The 19,071-nt window shown below is 35.4% G+C and overlaps 1 protein-coding gene and 1 pseudogene across 1 annotated transcript; both read left to right on the forward strand.

The window, feature by feature from the left end:
• On the forward strand, positions 8,383–11,493 carry LOC107606447 (annotated as a pseudogene).
• Positions 14,409–17,723, forward strand: LOC107609345 (receptor-like protein 12). Its single transcript, XM_021106904.1, has one exon. The coding sequence runs from the start codon at positions 14,494–14,496 to the stop codon at positions 17,557–17,559; it is 3,066 nt and encodes a 1,021-aa protein (XP_020962563.1). The 5' UTR covers positions 14,409–14,493; the 3' UTR covers positions 17,560–17,723.

Below are 19,071 nucleotides of genomic sequence, written 5' to 3' on the forward strand. Positions count from 1 at the left end.
GACGAGGCACGGCTCTCTCTCCTCGCGTGGTGGCTCGGCGTGGACAGCTCTCTCCTTCCTCCTCCCTTCTCTTCTCACGGTCTCCCCTCTTCTCTCTTTCCCTTTTCTTTCTTTCTTTCTTTTTTTTTGAATAAGAGAGCTCAACACAATGAAGTGGAGCGACAAACAAGCCAACAATTCAACAGGAAAAACAAAATAAAAAACAACAATCTCCTTAATGTCATCTCCGGCATTGCCATCAACAACAGAAAGGATCTAAACTACTCCATTCTCTATAAATTTTTAAAGATTTCTGAAAAACCACCTCTGCATTTGCCTCCTTGTTATTAAAAATTCGTCCGTTTCGCTCAAGCCAAACGTTCCAAATGACCGAGAAAAAGCAAATGAGCCACTTGTTGCGCTCCACCTTCCTGTTAGCAGCACCTGTCCAACTCTCAAAGTGTTCTTTCAGTGAGCCCGGAACAGTCCATGATCTCCCAAATTCAGTTAGCCATTGACACCACACCTGCCAAGTAAACTCACACCCCAAAAATAAATGGTGAGTAAGTTCCACTTCTTTGTTACACAGGACACACATGTTATCACCTTGGCTAACAATTCCCAATCTATGGAGTCTTTCTTTAGTATTTACTCTTCCTATCAGAGTAAACCAAATAAATAACTCCACTCGTGGCGGCACCAAACCTTTCCAAAGCGTTCTTGTGAAACTATAGCTGGTTATATCCTCCGGGAGGGATTCTGACTGTACTACCTGCACAAAGGAGTTAGTTGAAAATATACCTTCCTTGTCAAACTTCCAAAAGATTCTGTCCGGCTTATCATGTGATAGCTTTATAGGCCTTAAGGACTCATGCAACAGATCCACTAATTCCAGCTCCCATTGGTATAAAGCTCGCCTCCACTGAAAATTCCAAATCCACTCTAACCCATCCCAGAACCCACAATCCCCTATGACAGATCCTTTTTGGTTTGAAATGGAGAAAAGTCTCGGAAAACTCAACTCTAACGGACCACTTTGTAGCCAGACATCTTCCCAGAAACGAGTCCTCCTTCCGTCCCCCACCTCCATAGACAATCCCGCAATCATCTTATCTTTTATAGTATTATCTTTGAGTTGCAGATGGCAGATATCCTTCCATGGGCCCCCTCTAGTAGGTAATATTTGAGCTGATAACATCACACTTGGATTCAAATCATAACAAGAACATACCACTTTCTTCCATAATGGACATTCTTCTTTCGAAAAACGCCACCACCACTTGAACAGGAGCGCAGCATTTCTAATCACAGCATCACCTACCCCCAATCCCCCCAGTTTTTTAGGGGCTTGAACCACCTCCCACTTAACTAGCGCCATGCCATTCCTACCTTCCTCCTTACTCCACAGGAACCTTCTCTGCAAAGATATCAATTTTTCTGCCACTGCCTTCGGCATCTTGTACAGGCTCAAGTAGTACACCGGCAAGCTACTTAACACGGACTTAATAAGGACCAGCTTACCCGCTTTGTTAAGTACCTTTGCCTTCCATAGGCTGAGCTTCTCCTCTACCTTGTCAATTATCGGTTTCCACGTCCTGACCAGTCGTGGATTCGCTCCTAATGGGATGCCAAGGTATCTGACTGGAAGGTAGGCCTCCTTGCACCCCAGCAAGTTACACATGTTGGATGTCCACTGCTGATCACAGTTGATTGGGATTAGACTTGATTTCTCAAAGTTAATGGATAATCCCGACATCATCTCAAAGCACCTTAGCAGCCTGGCATAGTTTCTGATGGTCTCCTCTTCTGGCGGACAGAACAATATAGTGTCATCAGCAAATTGGAGGTGTGACAACTCTATATTGTCCTTACCAACTAACAACGGCATAATACGTCTGTTTCTGACTGCCTCCCCTACCATCCGATGCAGAACATCCACAACTAGAACGAACAGAAACGGAGATAAAGGATCACCTTGTCTCAAACCCCTCTCCATCTTAAAAGGTTTAGATGGTGAGCCATTTATCAGGATTGACATAGATGCCGTGCCAACACACTCCTTAACCCATTCCCTCCATTTCCAGCCAAAGCCCATCTTCTGTAGCACAATGTCCACAAAGCTCCATTTGACCCGATCATAGGCCTTCTGGAAGTCTAGTTTAATAATCGCCGCTTTCTTTCTTTTCGTCTTCAGCCATTGTACTGTTTCGCAAGCAATAAGCGCCCCATCATGTATTTTCCGACCCTTGACAAAAGCACTCTGTGTCTCTCCCACTAGACCTGGCATGACAGATCTCATTCTCCTGACCATCACTTTGGAAATCACTTTGTATACGCAACCTACCATGCTTATCGGCCGGAGGTCCTTAATCTCCTTAGCTCCTGTGTACTTAGGTGCGAGAGACACCCAAGTAATATTAGAGTCAGAAGGCAACCTTGAAGATCGGAAAAAATCCATAACAGCTTTAGTGAATTCAGCACCAATCTCATCCCAGCACTTCTTGATGAAATTCATGTTATACCCATCACTTCCTGGAGCCTTGGAAGATTCGCAATCCCAAACTGCCTCTCTAATCTCCTCTGAAGTCGGTAATCTCTCCAAAGCTATGGACTCCTCTTCATCGATCTGATTTACCAGTCCATCCCTAAATCCCACCACCGGTGATCTCTCCTGGTGATACAAATGTTTATAGAAGTCTCGGATAGCAATCTTGATCCGAGATTGATTCCTCACCAACCTACCGTTAATTATCAGGGCATCAATTCTATTGTTCCTCCTTCTTGCCGACGCCAAGTTATGAAAGTATCTAGTATTTTGATCCATATTCTTCGCATGCTTGGAGCGTGACATCTGCTTCCAATGTACTTCTTTTCTGACATACCACTGCTTGCAACAGCTTACTAGAGCCTTCCTTCTGGCCTCCGATGTACCATCATATACTCCATTTCCAGCCAGCTCATCTACCTTCCTGATCTCCTCCTCAAAGTGCTGAATTTTCTTATCCATGTCACCGAATTTATCCTTATGCCATCTTCTCAAAGGCACCGTAAGAGCTTTCAGCTTATCTGTGAATTGCACCTCACCCAGGTTCCTCCATTCCTCTCTGACCATTCTTAAGAAACCTTCATGGGTAAACCAAGAATCTAAACTTCGAAATGGACGCGGACCATCTCTGCATACGGTATTCTGAACTATAAGTGGACAATGATCTGATAGGCCTCTCGGTCCCCCTTTTAATCGAATCTCTGGAAATTCCTCCGTCCATTCTAAGCTCACAAGTACCCTATCAATACGACTGCAAGAGCTGCCTCTAAACCATGTATATTTGCGATCATTCAAGGGTAAATCCACTAACTGCATATCCTGAATCCAACTCTTAAAATCTTCGGCTGATGCTGTTAATCGGTCCTGACCTTTCCTCTCTTCAACCTGTGTAACTTCGTTAAAGTCACCCATGTAGCATATCGGAACTTGACATAACCCAGCTATAAAGCTCAGTTCCTCCCACACAGCAAGTTTTCCTGCTCTAGTATGAGCACCATATACCAAACAAAAAGCACAACGATAATCATTTTTCAAAAGGACTCCTTCCACACATAACCATCTCTCCCCTTTGTAACAGTTATTCATTCTAAATAGCATGATATCCCACATCAATAGTAGACCCCCCGATGTGCCTTCCGCATTTACAAACTCCCACCCCACTGCATCGCTTCCCCAAATTCGTACTACATCAAACTTAGTCACAGCTTGCATTTTAGACTCAACCAATCCTAACATATTCAATTTCTGTTTCTTCTTTAGCTCTTTAACCATGCTCAATTTTCCCACCCCTCCTAACCCCCTAACATTCCAAGAGCTAAAAATCATAATAAAACTTTTTTACACACCTTTTTAAAATTTTTTGGTCGACATCTCCGAGCCTTTTCTTTCTGCTTGGCCAATCTCCTCTTCTGATCTAGTGCTTCATTCTGTTCTTGCAAAATTGCCATTATATCATCATCTTCATTGTATTGCTCTGCTCCGGATTCAACTGCCAGTTCCCATGCCCTCTTATTTTCGAGTATTTGCTCTTCTCTGCTCAAAGCATTCCCACCACAGTGCTCATGGTGGCCAGAATCAATATCGATCTTCCTCCCAGTCGTGCCATCGCCCTCAGCAACCTGTTTTTCAATACTAAAATCACCATCCATCCCATTCTCGCCACTTCCTTCCTCAAGCCTTACCAGTACCCCAGTTGCGTCGGCCTCTAGTGCATGTTCACCATTTTCAAGGGGCTCAACTCGGTACCCTATGGCAACCTTCCCCCTTAACGTACCCCTCTCCTTAGTACTACATTCCCACATTTCCTTCCTGGAGGGTCCAAGATCTGCCTTCACTTTCATTGGGATATCAGATTGCAGGGGAAGCTTCGGACAGCCGCCTGTCATCCCTCTTTCAGATGCTTGGTTCCCCACCATGGCTCGTGAACCCCTGCAATCGACAGAGCTGCTTCCTTGCTCGCCAGCTCGGTGGTATCCTCCCAGGTCAGTCAAACAATTCCCACTCACCGTACGTCCCACACTAAACGAGATGCATGATGCTGTGGCTTCGTCACACCCAACAACCTCTCCCCATTGACTTCCTATCAGCTTGAACGTTTCTGCTGACCAAGTATGCAACGGAACACCAAAGCACTCTAGCCATACTCTCCGAGTTTCACTCCTTTCCTCCTCATCCCATCTCCACACGCTTTGGAAACACTTCAAGATATTGTCCAACTTGAAGGTGTATGCTTCTTCAGCACTTAATATACTATCAAAGGTCAGGAGAGCTTTGTATGCTCCTAATTCTCGTACTTCTACAACTTGCGGTAAATTCTTTCTAATCATGGTGTTTAACGATTTATAGTCAATCGCTTTCGTCATACCACCTATTAGACTCCTTTGAAGCCAGTCCAAATCTGTGTGTGTGCTATGAGGAAGAGGGTGTGAGGGGAGTGAGAGTGTGTGCGGTAGTGAGAGGTGAGTGAGTGTGTTAGAAGAGGGTTAGGGTTTGGTTTGAAAAAAAAAGAGGAACAAGGGGTATTGTAGGGATTTTACAAAAATGTATTTAGTAAAATAATGATTTTTCATCTTCTATAGTGAAAAAACTGTCCATTCCATTAATATAATAAACAGGATATGAATGTATTAACTAAATTCATTGGCTATGGAATAGAAAGCAACACATTGAAAGTGGTTATGCCCTACAATAAGAAATGTTGAACCACAATATCGTAATATCAATTCATCCCAGCAAATACGTTGTTAATGTCTTCAAATAAATGCACAATTTTTCCAACCCTTCCTTCAATGCATGCTTCACTATGGAGATTGGGGAGCTAATATAAATAAGGAGCCACTTAGATAAAGACGTTTAAAACGTCTTATTTTAAAAATGTTTTTAGTTTCCCATATAAATAAATGTAATAATACAAGTATTATTATAAAATAATATATATCTAGTACTCCAAAAAAGATTTTTATTGTTACTCTTAATCTTAATTGTCATAGCCCGAACCAAGCCATGACTGGCGTTCAAGGGACAAGTCCCTCAGCAGAAAATCGGACAGAACCTCCTCTGTTTTTAGGACCTTACCAACATAGATATTAACTCCTTGTATCAATAATAAACATCCATTTCTAAAGACAACAACAACAACATATTCTAACCATATCCACAACCAAATATATCCAAAACATGCATCATATATATATCAAGTTGATAACTAGAGTATATAGTTAAATTCATAAGTCTTACATAACCAACTTATAATTACTATCTAAACAGTTCAAGATTCAAAATAACATAAACCACACGAGGATCCTGCCTGTGACATATGGAGCATTGACATAATCTAAATTTTGAGCAAAGGTTCCATTACATAATTACTTAACCCTTGGAAAAAAGAAGGGCTCACCAAAATGACTAAGATCTACTGAGGTGGAATGGAACCTGGAATGACTCCTGTATCTGAAAAACATGGGAATATAATAGGGTGAGTTTTACAAGTCAGTGAGCAAACATTACATCTATAACCCACACAAGACAATACAGAGTTTACCTTAAAAATTATCTTTCCTTTCAGAGATGAGAAATTTATATGAATTAATTATGCAAACAAATAGATAAGTAGTTAAGCGGATGAACTGAAATGGGAGTTCTCATTCCAGAAGTCAAATCAAATCAAATATTACACACCTAGGGCGGCTCCACCTCTAAGGGTAGCCCTTTCCTCTAGTGTGTCCGTACGGTATAACAGATCCAACGTGTGGCCTACACGTTAGGCTAGCAACGCCCCTGCTAGCTGAGGTCTGAACCAGATGCATCTAGGTTAACGTCATAACCGCCGTTAATTACGGGTTTCTAGTCAGAGTCTCCCAAACCAATCCAAACCAAATCACTTATAAAATATCTAATGCTTATAATATACTACCAAATTCCATAACAAATTAATATATATAAGATTGCATACTAAAATTTAATTAAAATTTAAATAAGTCAAATAAGAAAACATTTATACTTTACAAAATATATAAATATCGTCTCGTGTGTATTTTTTATAAAATTGTAAGTTTCACAAATCAATATTTATTTTTAGAAATTCAAAAATCACAATAATAAAATATTTTCAAACTTCAAAATTAATGATTCAACATAGATATTGATAATAATATATTTAAAAACAATTATAGATATAATATCCACTCACAACTTGATTCCAAAGAACCGGAAGCAACTCTGAGCTCGTCAACGAGCTACCAAATGATGTCCAATAACTCTACTACAACTCTAGAAATATGACAATAATGATATTTGTGAGCTACTAATATCGTCAATTAACATAATCTTACTCACCTTGACAAAAGCCCCAAATTTTCTAACCCTAATAACCCTAATTCGGATTTTGCTATACTCACAAGTATAAGGATGCTAAAAATTTGAAATATAGCTAATTATTGAGTCAAAGAGTTACTTTAAAGTCTCAATAATAACCAAAACTCAAAAGTTGAATACTTTTTTCATTAAATAGGTTGAAGCTCCATGATTTAGGATTGTGATAAAAGAAATTTGAATGAATAAAATAAAAAAGAGAAGAGAAAGAGAAGGAAGTAAAATGAAAGAAGTGGATTTAATCATAGTGTATGATTTCAAGAAGAAGAGATGAGAAGATGGAAAGGGAGAAGAAGAAGGAAAAGAAAAAGAAAAAGAAGAAAAAATGAAATTGAAGAAGAGGGAGAAGGGTTTCGGGTGAAAGAAAATAAGTGGGGTTGGGGAGGGGGTGAGTCACGTGACTCATTAAACCCCTCTTCTTTTTTTTTTCTTCGGTTATAACATTAATCTACAGTAATCAACAGGTAACAATGATAATATGAAAAATTCACCATGTATTTTGTTTGATCTGAATAATATTTCTAATTTAATTTTCTTATTAACATAATTAAATTACTATATTATAAGAACATTTGCATTGAAAATAACAGTAAAATTATCTTTAGAATTTTGTCACTTTTTTTTTCTGACTTATTTATTGGTGGTATCTTTTGAATTATTTTTGTTAGTAATATAATCTTTCTATTTAATACTTTATCCTTTTCTTTTACTTCAACAATTAATCGGCAAAAAAATTTTAAAAAAAATTTGAAACAGATAATCTATATATATTACATACATGCAAGAGAATGGAGAAAATATGAGATGGGTCGGGTGAAAACAAATAAACTTGATCATCACATTATTATATTCTTCACAAATTAAATATTTTTTTATTTTAGTTTTAAAATAATAAGGAATAAAGCATTTAGATAGTCACAAAAAAAAAAGTATTTAGATTATTTTCCAAAAGCATTCCATCATAATTGAAGTACCGCATCGTTGTTAATCACAGATCCTCTTAGAATTACGTTGTTGAAGGGTCGGAATAAAATGTTCATTTGGAATANNGATTTAATATGATCTATAATTTAAAATAATTTTAAAAAATTTAACTGATATTTTTTTGTGACTAAAATTTAACTGATATTGATATTGCGTGAACAAAATTGATTTGCTAATATTGCTTTGTATAATATATTAGTCTAAGACAAAGTCTTTTTCTAGATTCATATTGGAACAACATCAATTTATCCTAACAAATATATTACTCTTCATATGTACAATTACTTCCACCAAGAATAAGAACCAAATATATCTAAGTCTCTCGTTAGAATAAAACTTAGAATTTGATTTAGTCTTAACTCTTGACATTGATAGATTGGGATGGTATGAATATCTATGGTTAATAATGGTTGGCATAGGTGCTTGTAATCCCAGTAAAAAAATTTATCTATAAATAGATGGATCTTGATTGATGAGTGACATATCAAATAAATACATAAAATAAGCACAACTTTTAATCAATAATCAATGGGTTGTTTCATTTTGTTGATTCTTATGATGTTCCATTTTGCATGTTTGTCTTCACATTCATGTCATCCTTATGAAAATTCTGCTTTACTTCACTTCAAGACCCAACTCATTACAAACACTACCTTTTATGAAAATACATATTATGAGCATTTGTGTCCCAATCTTTATCCAAAGATGAGGACATGGGACAATGGAACAGATTGTTGTTCATGGATGGGAGTCACGTGCCACTCTGTGTCTAGTCACGTGATTGGCCTTGATCTCAGTTGCAGTGCCCTTGTAGGTAATATTCATCCTAACAGCACTCTTTTCTATCTTACTCATCTCCAAACACTTAGCCTTGCTTACAATTCTATCTATGGTTCTGAATTGCCATCTCAGTTTGGTGGGTTTGTGAGTCTCACACACCTCAACTTGTCTTATTGTGCTTTCAAAGGTGATATTCCTTCTCAAATCTCACACCTTTCTAAATTACAATCACTTGATCTCTCTTGGAATTATGCTTTATCTTTGAAAGAAACCACTTGGAAGAGGCTGCTGCAAAACACAACATCTTTGAGAGAGGTTGTATTGGATGAAACAGACATGTCTTCAATTGGTCCAACACCAGGTCCTTTGTCTTTGATTGCCAACTTGTCTTCCACTTTGGTTACTCTTAGTCTTGTTCATACTAAAATAAGTGGTTATTTGACAAGTGATATATTCTGTTTACCAAATCTTCAAAAACTCAATCTAGGTGCTAATCAAGGCATTCAGGTTCATGTTCCAAAGTTGAATTGTAATACTTCTCTTCTTAGTATCTTGGATCTTTCAGAATGTAATTTTCATGGGCCTATTCCTTCATCATTTTTCAATCTAACATATCTTACTTCCTTGATTTTGGTGGACAGTTTTTTAAATGGTTCAATTCCATCATCACTTTCAAACCTTCATCATCTTGTTTACTTAGTTCTTTCAAGGAATAATCTTAGTGGAAAAATTCCCAATGTGTTTGATAGGCTAACAAACTTGCAAACTCTCTCTCTTCATGATAACAATTTCCAAGGAAAGTTGCCATCTTCATTGTTTACCTTAACTCGACTCTCTCAGTTGGATTGTTCTTCTAATCAAATTGAGGGGCCATTATCTGACAAAGTAGCCTTTTCAAATCTCACTGAATTATTCCTAGAAGGTAACTTATTAAATGGGACAATTCCATCATCAATTTTCTCCCTTAAGTCTTTGAGAACTTTCGATCTATCAAAAAATCAGTTCATAGGACCCATAAGTGGTGAGATCACATCTTATTCCTTGGAATATTTAGACTTGTGCAACAATAAGCTCCAAGGAAACTTTCCAGAAACAATTTTTCATCTTGTAAACCTTTCTCATTTGTGCTTGTCCTCAAACAAATGGAGTGGTACTACCCACTTTTCACTCTTCTCCAAGCTTCAAAATTTGGAGTATCTTTCCCTTTCAGGTTGCAGTTTATTATTGCTAGAATCTGAAACAAGTGTTAATTACACTTTTTTCAATTTGCAAGCACTACAGTTATTTTCCAACAATATCATTGGTTATTCAAAATTCTCTGGAAATTTTCCACAGTTGAAATATCTTGAATTGTCCAATAATAAACTTGAAGGAAAGGTGCCGAAATGGATACATGATATACATTCATTAATTCATTTGAAACTCTCACACAACATGTTCACATCAATAGGTCATCAATTCCCATGGTATCAATTTGAGTACCTTGATCTTAGCTTCAACTTGATGGATGATGACATTTCTTCTTTCTTTTGTAATGCAACTTTTCTAAATGTTATCAACTTGTCCCACAACAGATTCATAGGAACATTTCCACAGTGCCTTGCCAATAGCTCATCCCTTAGGAATTTGGATCTGCAAATGAACAAATTTCATGGAACTTTACCAGATACCTTTGAAGATCTTGTTACACTTAATCTGAATGGCAACCAGTTCAAAGGTTTATTGCCAAAATCTTTGGCCAATTGCACAGATCTTATGGATTTGAATCTTGGTAATAATCAATTTGAAGATACATTTCCCAATTGGCTTCAGAATCTATTAAATTTTGAAATATTGGTCTTACAAGGAAATCAGTTGTACGGTTCCATTGTCAAACTGAAATCTGAAAATATATTTCCAAGTTTGATTATTTTTGACATATCAAGCAATAACTTTAGTGGCTCGTTACCAAAAGCATACATACAAAACTTTCAAGCCATGAAGATTCAAAGCAGTTTGTATTATTATCTTCAAAGTGATTCAGGTTCAGGAGAAGGCAACATTGAACTAGAATATGATAATTCTATGACTACAACAGTTAAAGGAGTTAGTATCACTTTGACAAAAATTCCAAATGCCTTTGCAAATATTGATTTATCAAGTAACAACTTTGAAGGAGAGATTCCAGATGTTTTTGGAGAGCTTCAAGCACTCAAAAGCATCAACCTTTCACATAACAACCTCATTGGTCCTATTCCACATGTTATGGGAAATTTGACAAATGTTGACCAATCTAATTTTTCTTGAAGTCTTGAATCTTTCCAGCAACCATCTTGAGGGATCAATACCTCAAGGAAAACAGTTTGATACATTTTCAAACAATTCCTATAAGGGAAACATAGGACTGTGGACTTCCATTGACAATTCAATGCAACAGTAATGTCCCCTTGCAACAATATTCATCTTCTCAGGCTGAAGATAAATTTGGATTTGGTTGGAAACCAGTGGCAATAGGATATGCATTTGGAATGGTGCTTGGAATTGGCTTGGGATTTTGTGGTTTCTCAGTTGGAAAACCTCAATGGCTTGTGATCATCTTCAGAGGTAAATGGATCAAAAGGAGGAGTCATGCAAATCGTCATGCAAGAACAACTCTGTTTTGGCTTTTGGTAGTAATCTAAGTGTGTAACACGTTTGTGTCTTGTGTTGTTTTGTTTTTTATGTTTTATTTGATTTCATGTTGTACTTTTATTTTACTTTATGCATGTCTTCTTGATATTTATAGTGAATACTTGTTCTATAGTTGTAAGAAATGTTGCATGTAAATTATGTTTTTAATGAATATAAGTGTCTCTGCTTCACTATAGTTGCACCTTCTAATATAGTATAGTTTTCAGTTTTCATGCATATTCAGCTCTAAATTCTTCTATGGTCTATTTAAACATATTAAGCCAACAAAACAGAGAAGCTAAATATTATAAGAACTGTTATAAGAACAGAAATAATAACAAGATAAACGAGGAAAAAACAAAAAGAAAGAAAGATGAAATTTAGGAAAAATAATGGTATACTTCAAGCCCGTCGCAGATCAAAGCTCTATTTATGAGTTGCTGCATGCACAAAACAGAGTTCAAACTCCCAATATTTGTTTAAGTGGATGAGTGAGCTGACCATTCAACCAATCCAAATTAGTTAAAGACATTCTTGTTTAATCAATTAATAATTGTGGTATCCACCATCAAGTTGAAAATTTGTGTATACTCAAAACGAAAATTAGACCATCCAGCACTTTGTTAGAATTAAACTCTGGTATACGGTGAAGCACAACCTGATTTTCAAGCAATCAATTACTCAAAAGAACCACAAAAATTAAAATAGGTAAGGGCCATACATACACTAGTAACTTTATCAAAGATAACGCGTACATGCATGATGCAACATTTTAACAACTTACTTTCTTTGGGTGGCCATTACTTTTGAACTCACTTTAATTTTGCTAAGTAGGAAAAAAAAAAGACAGAAAAGTTCTTGCTCGGTCAAAGTTACTTTACATATTTTGACGCTTAATCAATTATTTGATCAATACAATTATGTTTCTCTCTAACTCGAGAAAGAATAATCCAAAATTATTAAATATAACTTAATATCTATAATTTTATATATATAATATTTAAAATTATATATTTATTATATTTAATATTATGTATTTATTTTAAAAATAATTAACACATAGAAATACATTTAAGTTTTTTTGGCAACCAAATCAAACTAAGTTGGTCTAAACTCAATAAAAATCAGTTTCATTAGTGGAGTATAAATATACGCTCCAACTATATAAACGTTCCTACATGGCTGCATTTATCTCCTCTTCTTTCTTCTTCTTCTACTTCACATTTCTCATTCTCCTTCTTCGCATTCTTCTTCCTTTTTTTTTTCGTGTTCCTCCTTCTTCTTCGCGTTCTTTCTTCTTGGTTTTATTCTATCAAGAGAGTAAATCAAGAAGAATTTTAAGAAAACAAAATAAGGAAAAAATAAAGAAAAAAATGAAAAAGAAGAAGAAGACGAAGTGAAAGACGAGGAGGAAAAATTCAAGTGAAACGAAACTAAATGAAACCTAAATTAAATTAAGAAATGAACCGAAATTTCTTAAGGAATAAAAAATGTGGTCAATACTTAACAACAATATCAAATGAATCTCAATTAATTCACAAATGAACCGAAATATGTTTAGATTTGAACAAAAACTAACTAAATAATCACATATGAACAAGTTCAGCAAATTCAAATGAAACGAAACTAAATGAACCTAAATTAAACTAAGAATTGAACCGAAATTTTTTAAAAAATAAAAAATTTAGTCAATACTTAAAAGTAGTATCAAGAGAACATGTTAATTCACAAACGAACCGAAATAAGTTTAGATTTAAACAAAAACTAACTAAACAACCACACATGTCAACAAATTTAAGCAAAACAAAACTAAATAAACATATTTTCACCGACTAACAATTTTTAACTATTAATTTTATACGAAAGACAACTACACATAAATTTTTACCACAAACTAATCCCGCCAAAGACGTTACAAAATCTTCAAAGTAAATGGTCATTTCTTCTACACATAGTGGGTTCTACTTTGTTGACTTTGCATGCGCTTGTTTTCTGCGCGTCTTCACCATTAACAATAACGAATGAGAGAGAAAGGAAAAAAAATAGAATAAAACAGATTTGAATAAAATAGAATAAATTTACAATACCGAATGTAAACAAAAAAATAAATTGGATATAAATAGAGACGGGATCTTGAAGCTATTTTATCCAAAGGATATATATTTTCAATTTAATTTTCTTATTAACATAATAGAATATATTAGTAGATGATTACTATATAAGAAAATTTGCATTAAAAGCACATTATTTTTGTAATTTTCACCCATAACTTCATTTCCATCTCTATAACAAATCCAATGTTACTTTTTCAAACAAATTGTAATTGAATTATATTCTCAATGAATATTTTAAAAACCTCTAATATAAATAAAGTTAATGAATATTCAATTAGTCATTGTCATGAAAGACCAATGGTTCCTAACAAAAAATAATTGACCAAGCGGCTTTAACTATCTAATTTTTTTTACACATATTATTCTTTTCCACAACTAAAATGATATCGTTTTGAGAAAATGGATATTTACATTAATAAATCAATGCCTTAAAAATTAAATTTAAAGAAAAAAGCACTGAAGTCAAGCTTTTTTGGTCAAGCTTCACACCAATGCATGGTGGATATTGTGAGGGTGGCTCGAATACTTTTTTTTTTTTCTTTCGAGAGGAGGTGGGTTTTTTTTTTTTTTCTCTTTTGTCTTTCGGAGCAAAAATTCACTTATTTTGATAGGATTAGTAATAAATAATAAGGAGCAGTTGATAAAAAGATATATGAAAACTCAAAAGATAATAAATATGTCACTATCTAAAATTATATATTTTTTTGCTTATGTGACAATAACGAGACATACATTACTGTAAATAACGAAATACATGAACAATTTTATTTTGTTTCACACTATTCATTAACAAAAGCACATGTTTATCATTTATTATTTTAAAAGACCTAATTAGTACTTTTTTTTTTTTAATTAATTAGTCCAAAATCAACATGATATAATTGTCACTTTACTCTATATTTTAATATAGAAATCATGCATTGACTGGGTATAGGTGGCAGGTGTTGTAATTCTAATTAAAAAAATATCCATAAATAGATGGATCCTAATCGATGAGTGACATACCAATACCATTTTCAAGTAAGCCATATATACATACATAAAATAAGCAAAAGCTTCAATCAATAATCAATGGGGCATTTCATGTTGTTGGTTGTTAGAGTGGTGTTGTGTGTGTATATGTTTATGATGTTCCATTTTGCATGTTTGTCTTCTCATCTATGCCATTCCCAAGACAGCTCTGCCTTGCTTCACTTTAAGACCCAATTCATTTTTAACCCTTCCTTTTTTGAATATTATGATGCTTGTGACTGGCCTCATGTTTATCCAAAGACGAGTACATGGGAGAATGGGACAGATTGCTGCTCATGGATGGGTGTCACGTGCCACTCTGTGTCTGGTCACGTGATTGGCCTCGATCTCAGTTGTGGTGCACTTGTAGGTAATATGAATCCCAATAGCACTCTTTTTCATCTTACTCATCTCCAAACACTCAACCTTGCTTTCAATTTTTTCAATCATTCTCCATTCTCATCTCAGTTTAGTAGATTTGTGAGTCTCACACACTTGAATTTATCTGATTGTCAATTCAAAGGTGAAATTCCTTCCCAAATCTCACACCTTTCCAAATTACAATCACTTGATCTCTCTTTTAATTATGGTTTGATGTGGAAAGAAACAAGTTGGAAAAGAATGTTGCAAAATGCAACAGCTTTGCGTGAGATTGTATTGGATGAAACAGACATGTCTTCAATTAGCTTAACACCAAAGCCTTTGTCCAATTGGTCTTTCTCTTTCTCTTTGGTTACTCTTAGTCTTGTTGATACTGAAATAAGGGGATACTTGACTAGTCACATTCTCTGTTTACCCAATCTTTATGAGCTCCAGCTATCCAACATTCAAGTCCATGTTCCAAAGTTGAATTGCAGTGCTTCTCTTAGTTTTTTGGATCTTTCATGGTGTCAATCCCTAGGATCACAAATCCCTGATTCCTTTTCTAACCTCACACAGCTAACTTTTTTGGACTTGTCTGAAAATGGATTCAATGGTTCAATCCCATCATTGCTCTCAAACCTTCAGCATCTCACTTACTTGGACCTTTCAGCCAATGCATTCACTGGTTCGTTCCCATCATTTCTTTCAAACCTTCATCATCTTGTTTACTTGGATCTTTCAGAAAATAAGTTTACTGGTCAAATTCCAAATGTGTTTGATAGGCTAACCAATTTGCAATCCCTTGGCCTTTGGGATAATAATTTCCAAAGGAAGTTGCCATCCTCATTATTTGCCTTAACTCAACTCTCTTCCTTGGATTGTTCTCATAATGAAATTGAGGGACCACTACCTGACAAAGTAGCCTTTTTAAATCTCACTCAATTATTCTTAAAAGGCAACTTATTAAATGGCACAATTCCTCAATGGGCCTTATCTCTCAAGTCTTTGAGATACTTAGATCTATCAAATAACAGATTCAGAGGGCACATAAGTGAAATTACATCTTATTCCTTGGACCATTTAGACTTGTGCAACAATGAACTCCAAGGAAACTTTCCTGAATCCATTTTCCATCTTGTCAACCTTACTCATTTGTGCTTGTCTTCAGATAACTGGAGCGGTATTGTCCACTTCCCACTCTTCTCTAAGCTTCAAAACTTGGAGTATCTTTATCTTTCAGGTTGTAATTCATTATTGCTAAAATCTGAAACTAGTGTGAATCACACTTTCTCCAATTTGAAGACACTGCAGTTGCTTTCTAGCAATATTACTGGTTGGTTGGAATTCTCAGGAAAATTTCCAAATTTAGATTTTCTTAAATTGTCCAGCAATAGTCTTCAGGGAAAAGTGCCAGAATGGATACATGGTATGGATTCATTAACTTATTTGAATCTCGCACATAACAATGTTACATTGATGGACCATTTCCCGTGGTATCGACTTGAATACCTTGATCTTAGTTTCAACTCGATGGCTGATGACATTTCTTCCTTCTTTTGTAATGCAACCTCTCTGTACATTGTCAACTTGTCCCACAACAAATTCACAGGAACATTTCCACAGTGCCTTGCCAATAGCTCATCCCTTGCATTTCGAGATTTGGATCTACAAATGAACAAACTTCATGGAACTTTGCCAGATACCTTTTTGGATCTTACTACACTGAATCTCAATGGCAACAATTTGGAAGGTCTATTGCCGAAATCTTTGTCCAAATGCTCAGGACTTGTGGATTTGGATCTCGGTAACAATCAATTTGAGGACACATTTCCCAATTGGCTTCAGAATATATCAAATTTGGAAATACTGGTCTTACGAGGCAATAAGTTGTACGGTCAGATTGCAAATTTGAAATCTGAAAACATATTTCCAAGTTTGATTATTTTTGACATATCATGCAATAACTTTAGCGGCTCATTACCAAAAGCATACATACAAAATTTTCAAGCCATGAAGATTGTTCATGATGTGCAAAGCCCTTTGTTTTATATTGAAACAGGTTGGATAAGTCTTACTTTTAGCGACACAGCAAAAGAATATGTCAATTCTATGATTGCAACAATTAAAAGAGTCAGTCTTACTTTTACGAAAATTCCATATGCCTTTGCAATTATCGATTTGTCAGAAAACAAATTTGAAGGAGAGATTCCAGATGATTTTGGGGAGCTTCATGGACTCATAGGCCTCAATCTTTCTCATAACAGACTTGTTGGTCATATTCCCCACTCTTTGGGAAATTTGACAAATCTTCAATCATTGGATCTCTCCTCAAATATGCTTTCTGGGGATATTCCTACTGAATTGGTAAATCTGAACTTTCTTGAAGTCTTGAGTCTTTCCCAAAACCAGTTGGTGGGACCAATACCCAGAGGAAAACAATTTGATACATTTTCAAATGATTCCTATGAGGGAAACATGGGGTTATGTGGATTTCCATTGTCAATTCAATGCAACAACAATGTCCCTTTGCAACAATATCCATCTTCTGAGGCTGAAGACAAATTTGAATTTGGTTGGAAACCAGTGGCAATAGGATATGCATGTGGAATGGTACTTGGAATAGGATTGGGATATTGTGTTTTCTCAATTGGAAAGCCTCAATGGCTAGTGGTCCTCTTTGGAGGTAAAAGAACCAAAAGGAGGAGCCGTCGAAACCGCCAGCGTGCAAGAACAACTCTGTTTCAGCTTTTTGTTGCAATGTAAATTTGTAATAAGTTTATGTCTTTTGCTGTTGTGTTTTGTATGTTTTGTTAAATTTAGTGTCGTACTTTTATTTTATGGATGTCTACAAGTCTTGACAATATTTATAGCAAGTACTTGTTCTATAGTTGTAAGAAATGTTGCAAGTGAATTTTGTTTTCAAAGTATTTTTTCTCATAATTATATATGTGTGTGTGTGTGTAAGTTTCTGTGTCCAAAACTTCTTCACTTGCACCTTCCAAGTATCTAGAAGACTAGAGCAACTATATCATTATTATGCATGGGTATTATATGAGCACGCAACTGATTTTTTGTTTAGCGGTTAGGAGGTAAGGTGTTTTAGTAATTATATTAGAACAATTGCCAAACTATTAGGAATATCTCCAACACAATCTGATTGTTTTTTTTTTTTTCTTTTTTTAACTGATGTCAATCTAAAACAGTTTGATAAAAAAAAATACTAATTCTCTGGTATCCATCATCAAGTAATAGCTGGTCCCAACTCCCAATGCAAGTTGAAAATGTTTTTATATTCAAAACGAAAATTAAACCATCTATACTTAGTTAGAAATAAGAGGATAAAACTCCGGTGAAGATAGAGAATACTTTACATACTTTAATTCTTAATCAATTATTTGATCAGTCCGATTAGGTTGTTCTCTATAATTAAAATGTTGTGTCCAGTAATAGTACTACTTCTCTGTTTACAATACTAAAGAAGAACAAATATAATATTAATGATTAAAGAGTTCAATATGTATTGTTTATAAAAGGTATGCTATTGTGACAAAGTATTTGAGATGTGAAGCACTAAAAAATATAAATATTACAATGCAACCAAACATGGATTCACACGTGATACCAGGCCACAAACAGCACTCTGTTCCATTTTCCCATCCATCAACTTTTTGCAAGTTCTTGAGTTGAAGCAAGGTAGAGTTTTGGTCAGGATGGCATAAAGGCGGAGACAAAGACAAAGACTAAGAGAAAGAAGTGAAGAACAGATGTAGATACAAAAAGATTTGAAATTGCAGCAACAAAAGAGACCCCATGGCCTGATATTGATTTGATTCAACAGAAACTGGTTTACTTGGGACTGAAGAAAAGAGGCAAGAATGATATAATGGAAAATAATAAGCAACTAATGAGGATTTATATCCAACTAAGATGCAATGCAATCCAATTAACTAATCTTAAGTGCATCATTTCTACTCTAAACTAAAACACACATGAACATTTTTTAATAATTGTTATGTTAACAATTTATATATGATCATAGTTTTATGTGGATGATGATTATTCTGCTTATTTCTGCCCCCATGTTTATCCGGAAATGAGGACATGGGATAATGGGTGAGATTGCTGCTCATGGATGGGCGTCACGTGCCACTCTCTGCTGGTCACGTGAGTGGCCTTGATCTCACTTGCAGTATTGCCATCTCAGTTTGGTAAGCTTGTGAGTCTCACACACTTGAATTTATCTTATTGTGGGTTTGAAGGTGAAATTCCTTCTCA

The sequence above is a fragment of the Arachis ipaensis genome, chromosome B07 (assembly GCF_000816755.2).
Source record: "Arachis ipaensis cultivar K30076 chromosome B07, Araip1.1, whole genome shotgun sequence".
Lineage (NCBI taxonomy): Eukaryota > Viridiplantae > Streptophyta > Magnoliopsida > Fabales > Fabaceae > Arachis > Arachis ipaensis.

Coding starts and splice junctions, on each gene's coding strand:
- LOC107609345 (XM_021106904.1), top strand. CDS start 14,494: ATGGGGCATTTCATGTTGTTGGTTGTTAGAGTGGTGTTGTGTGTGTAT.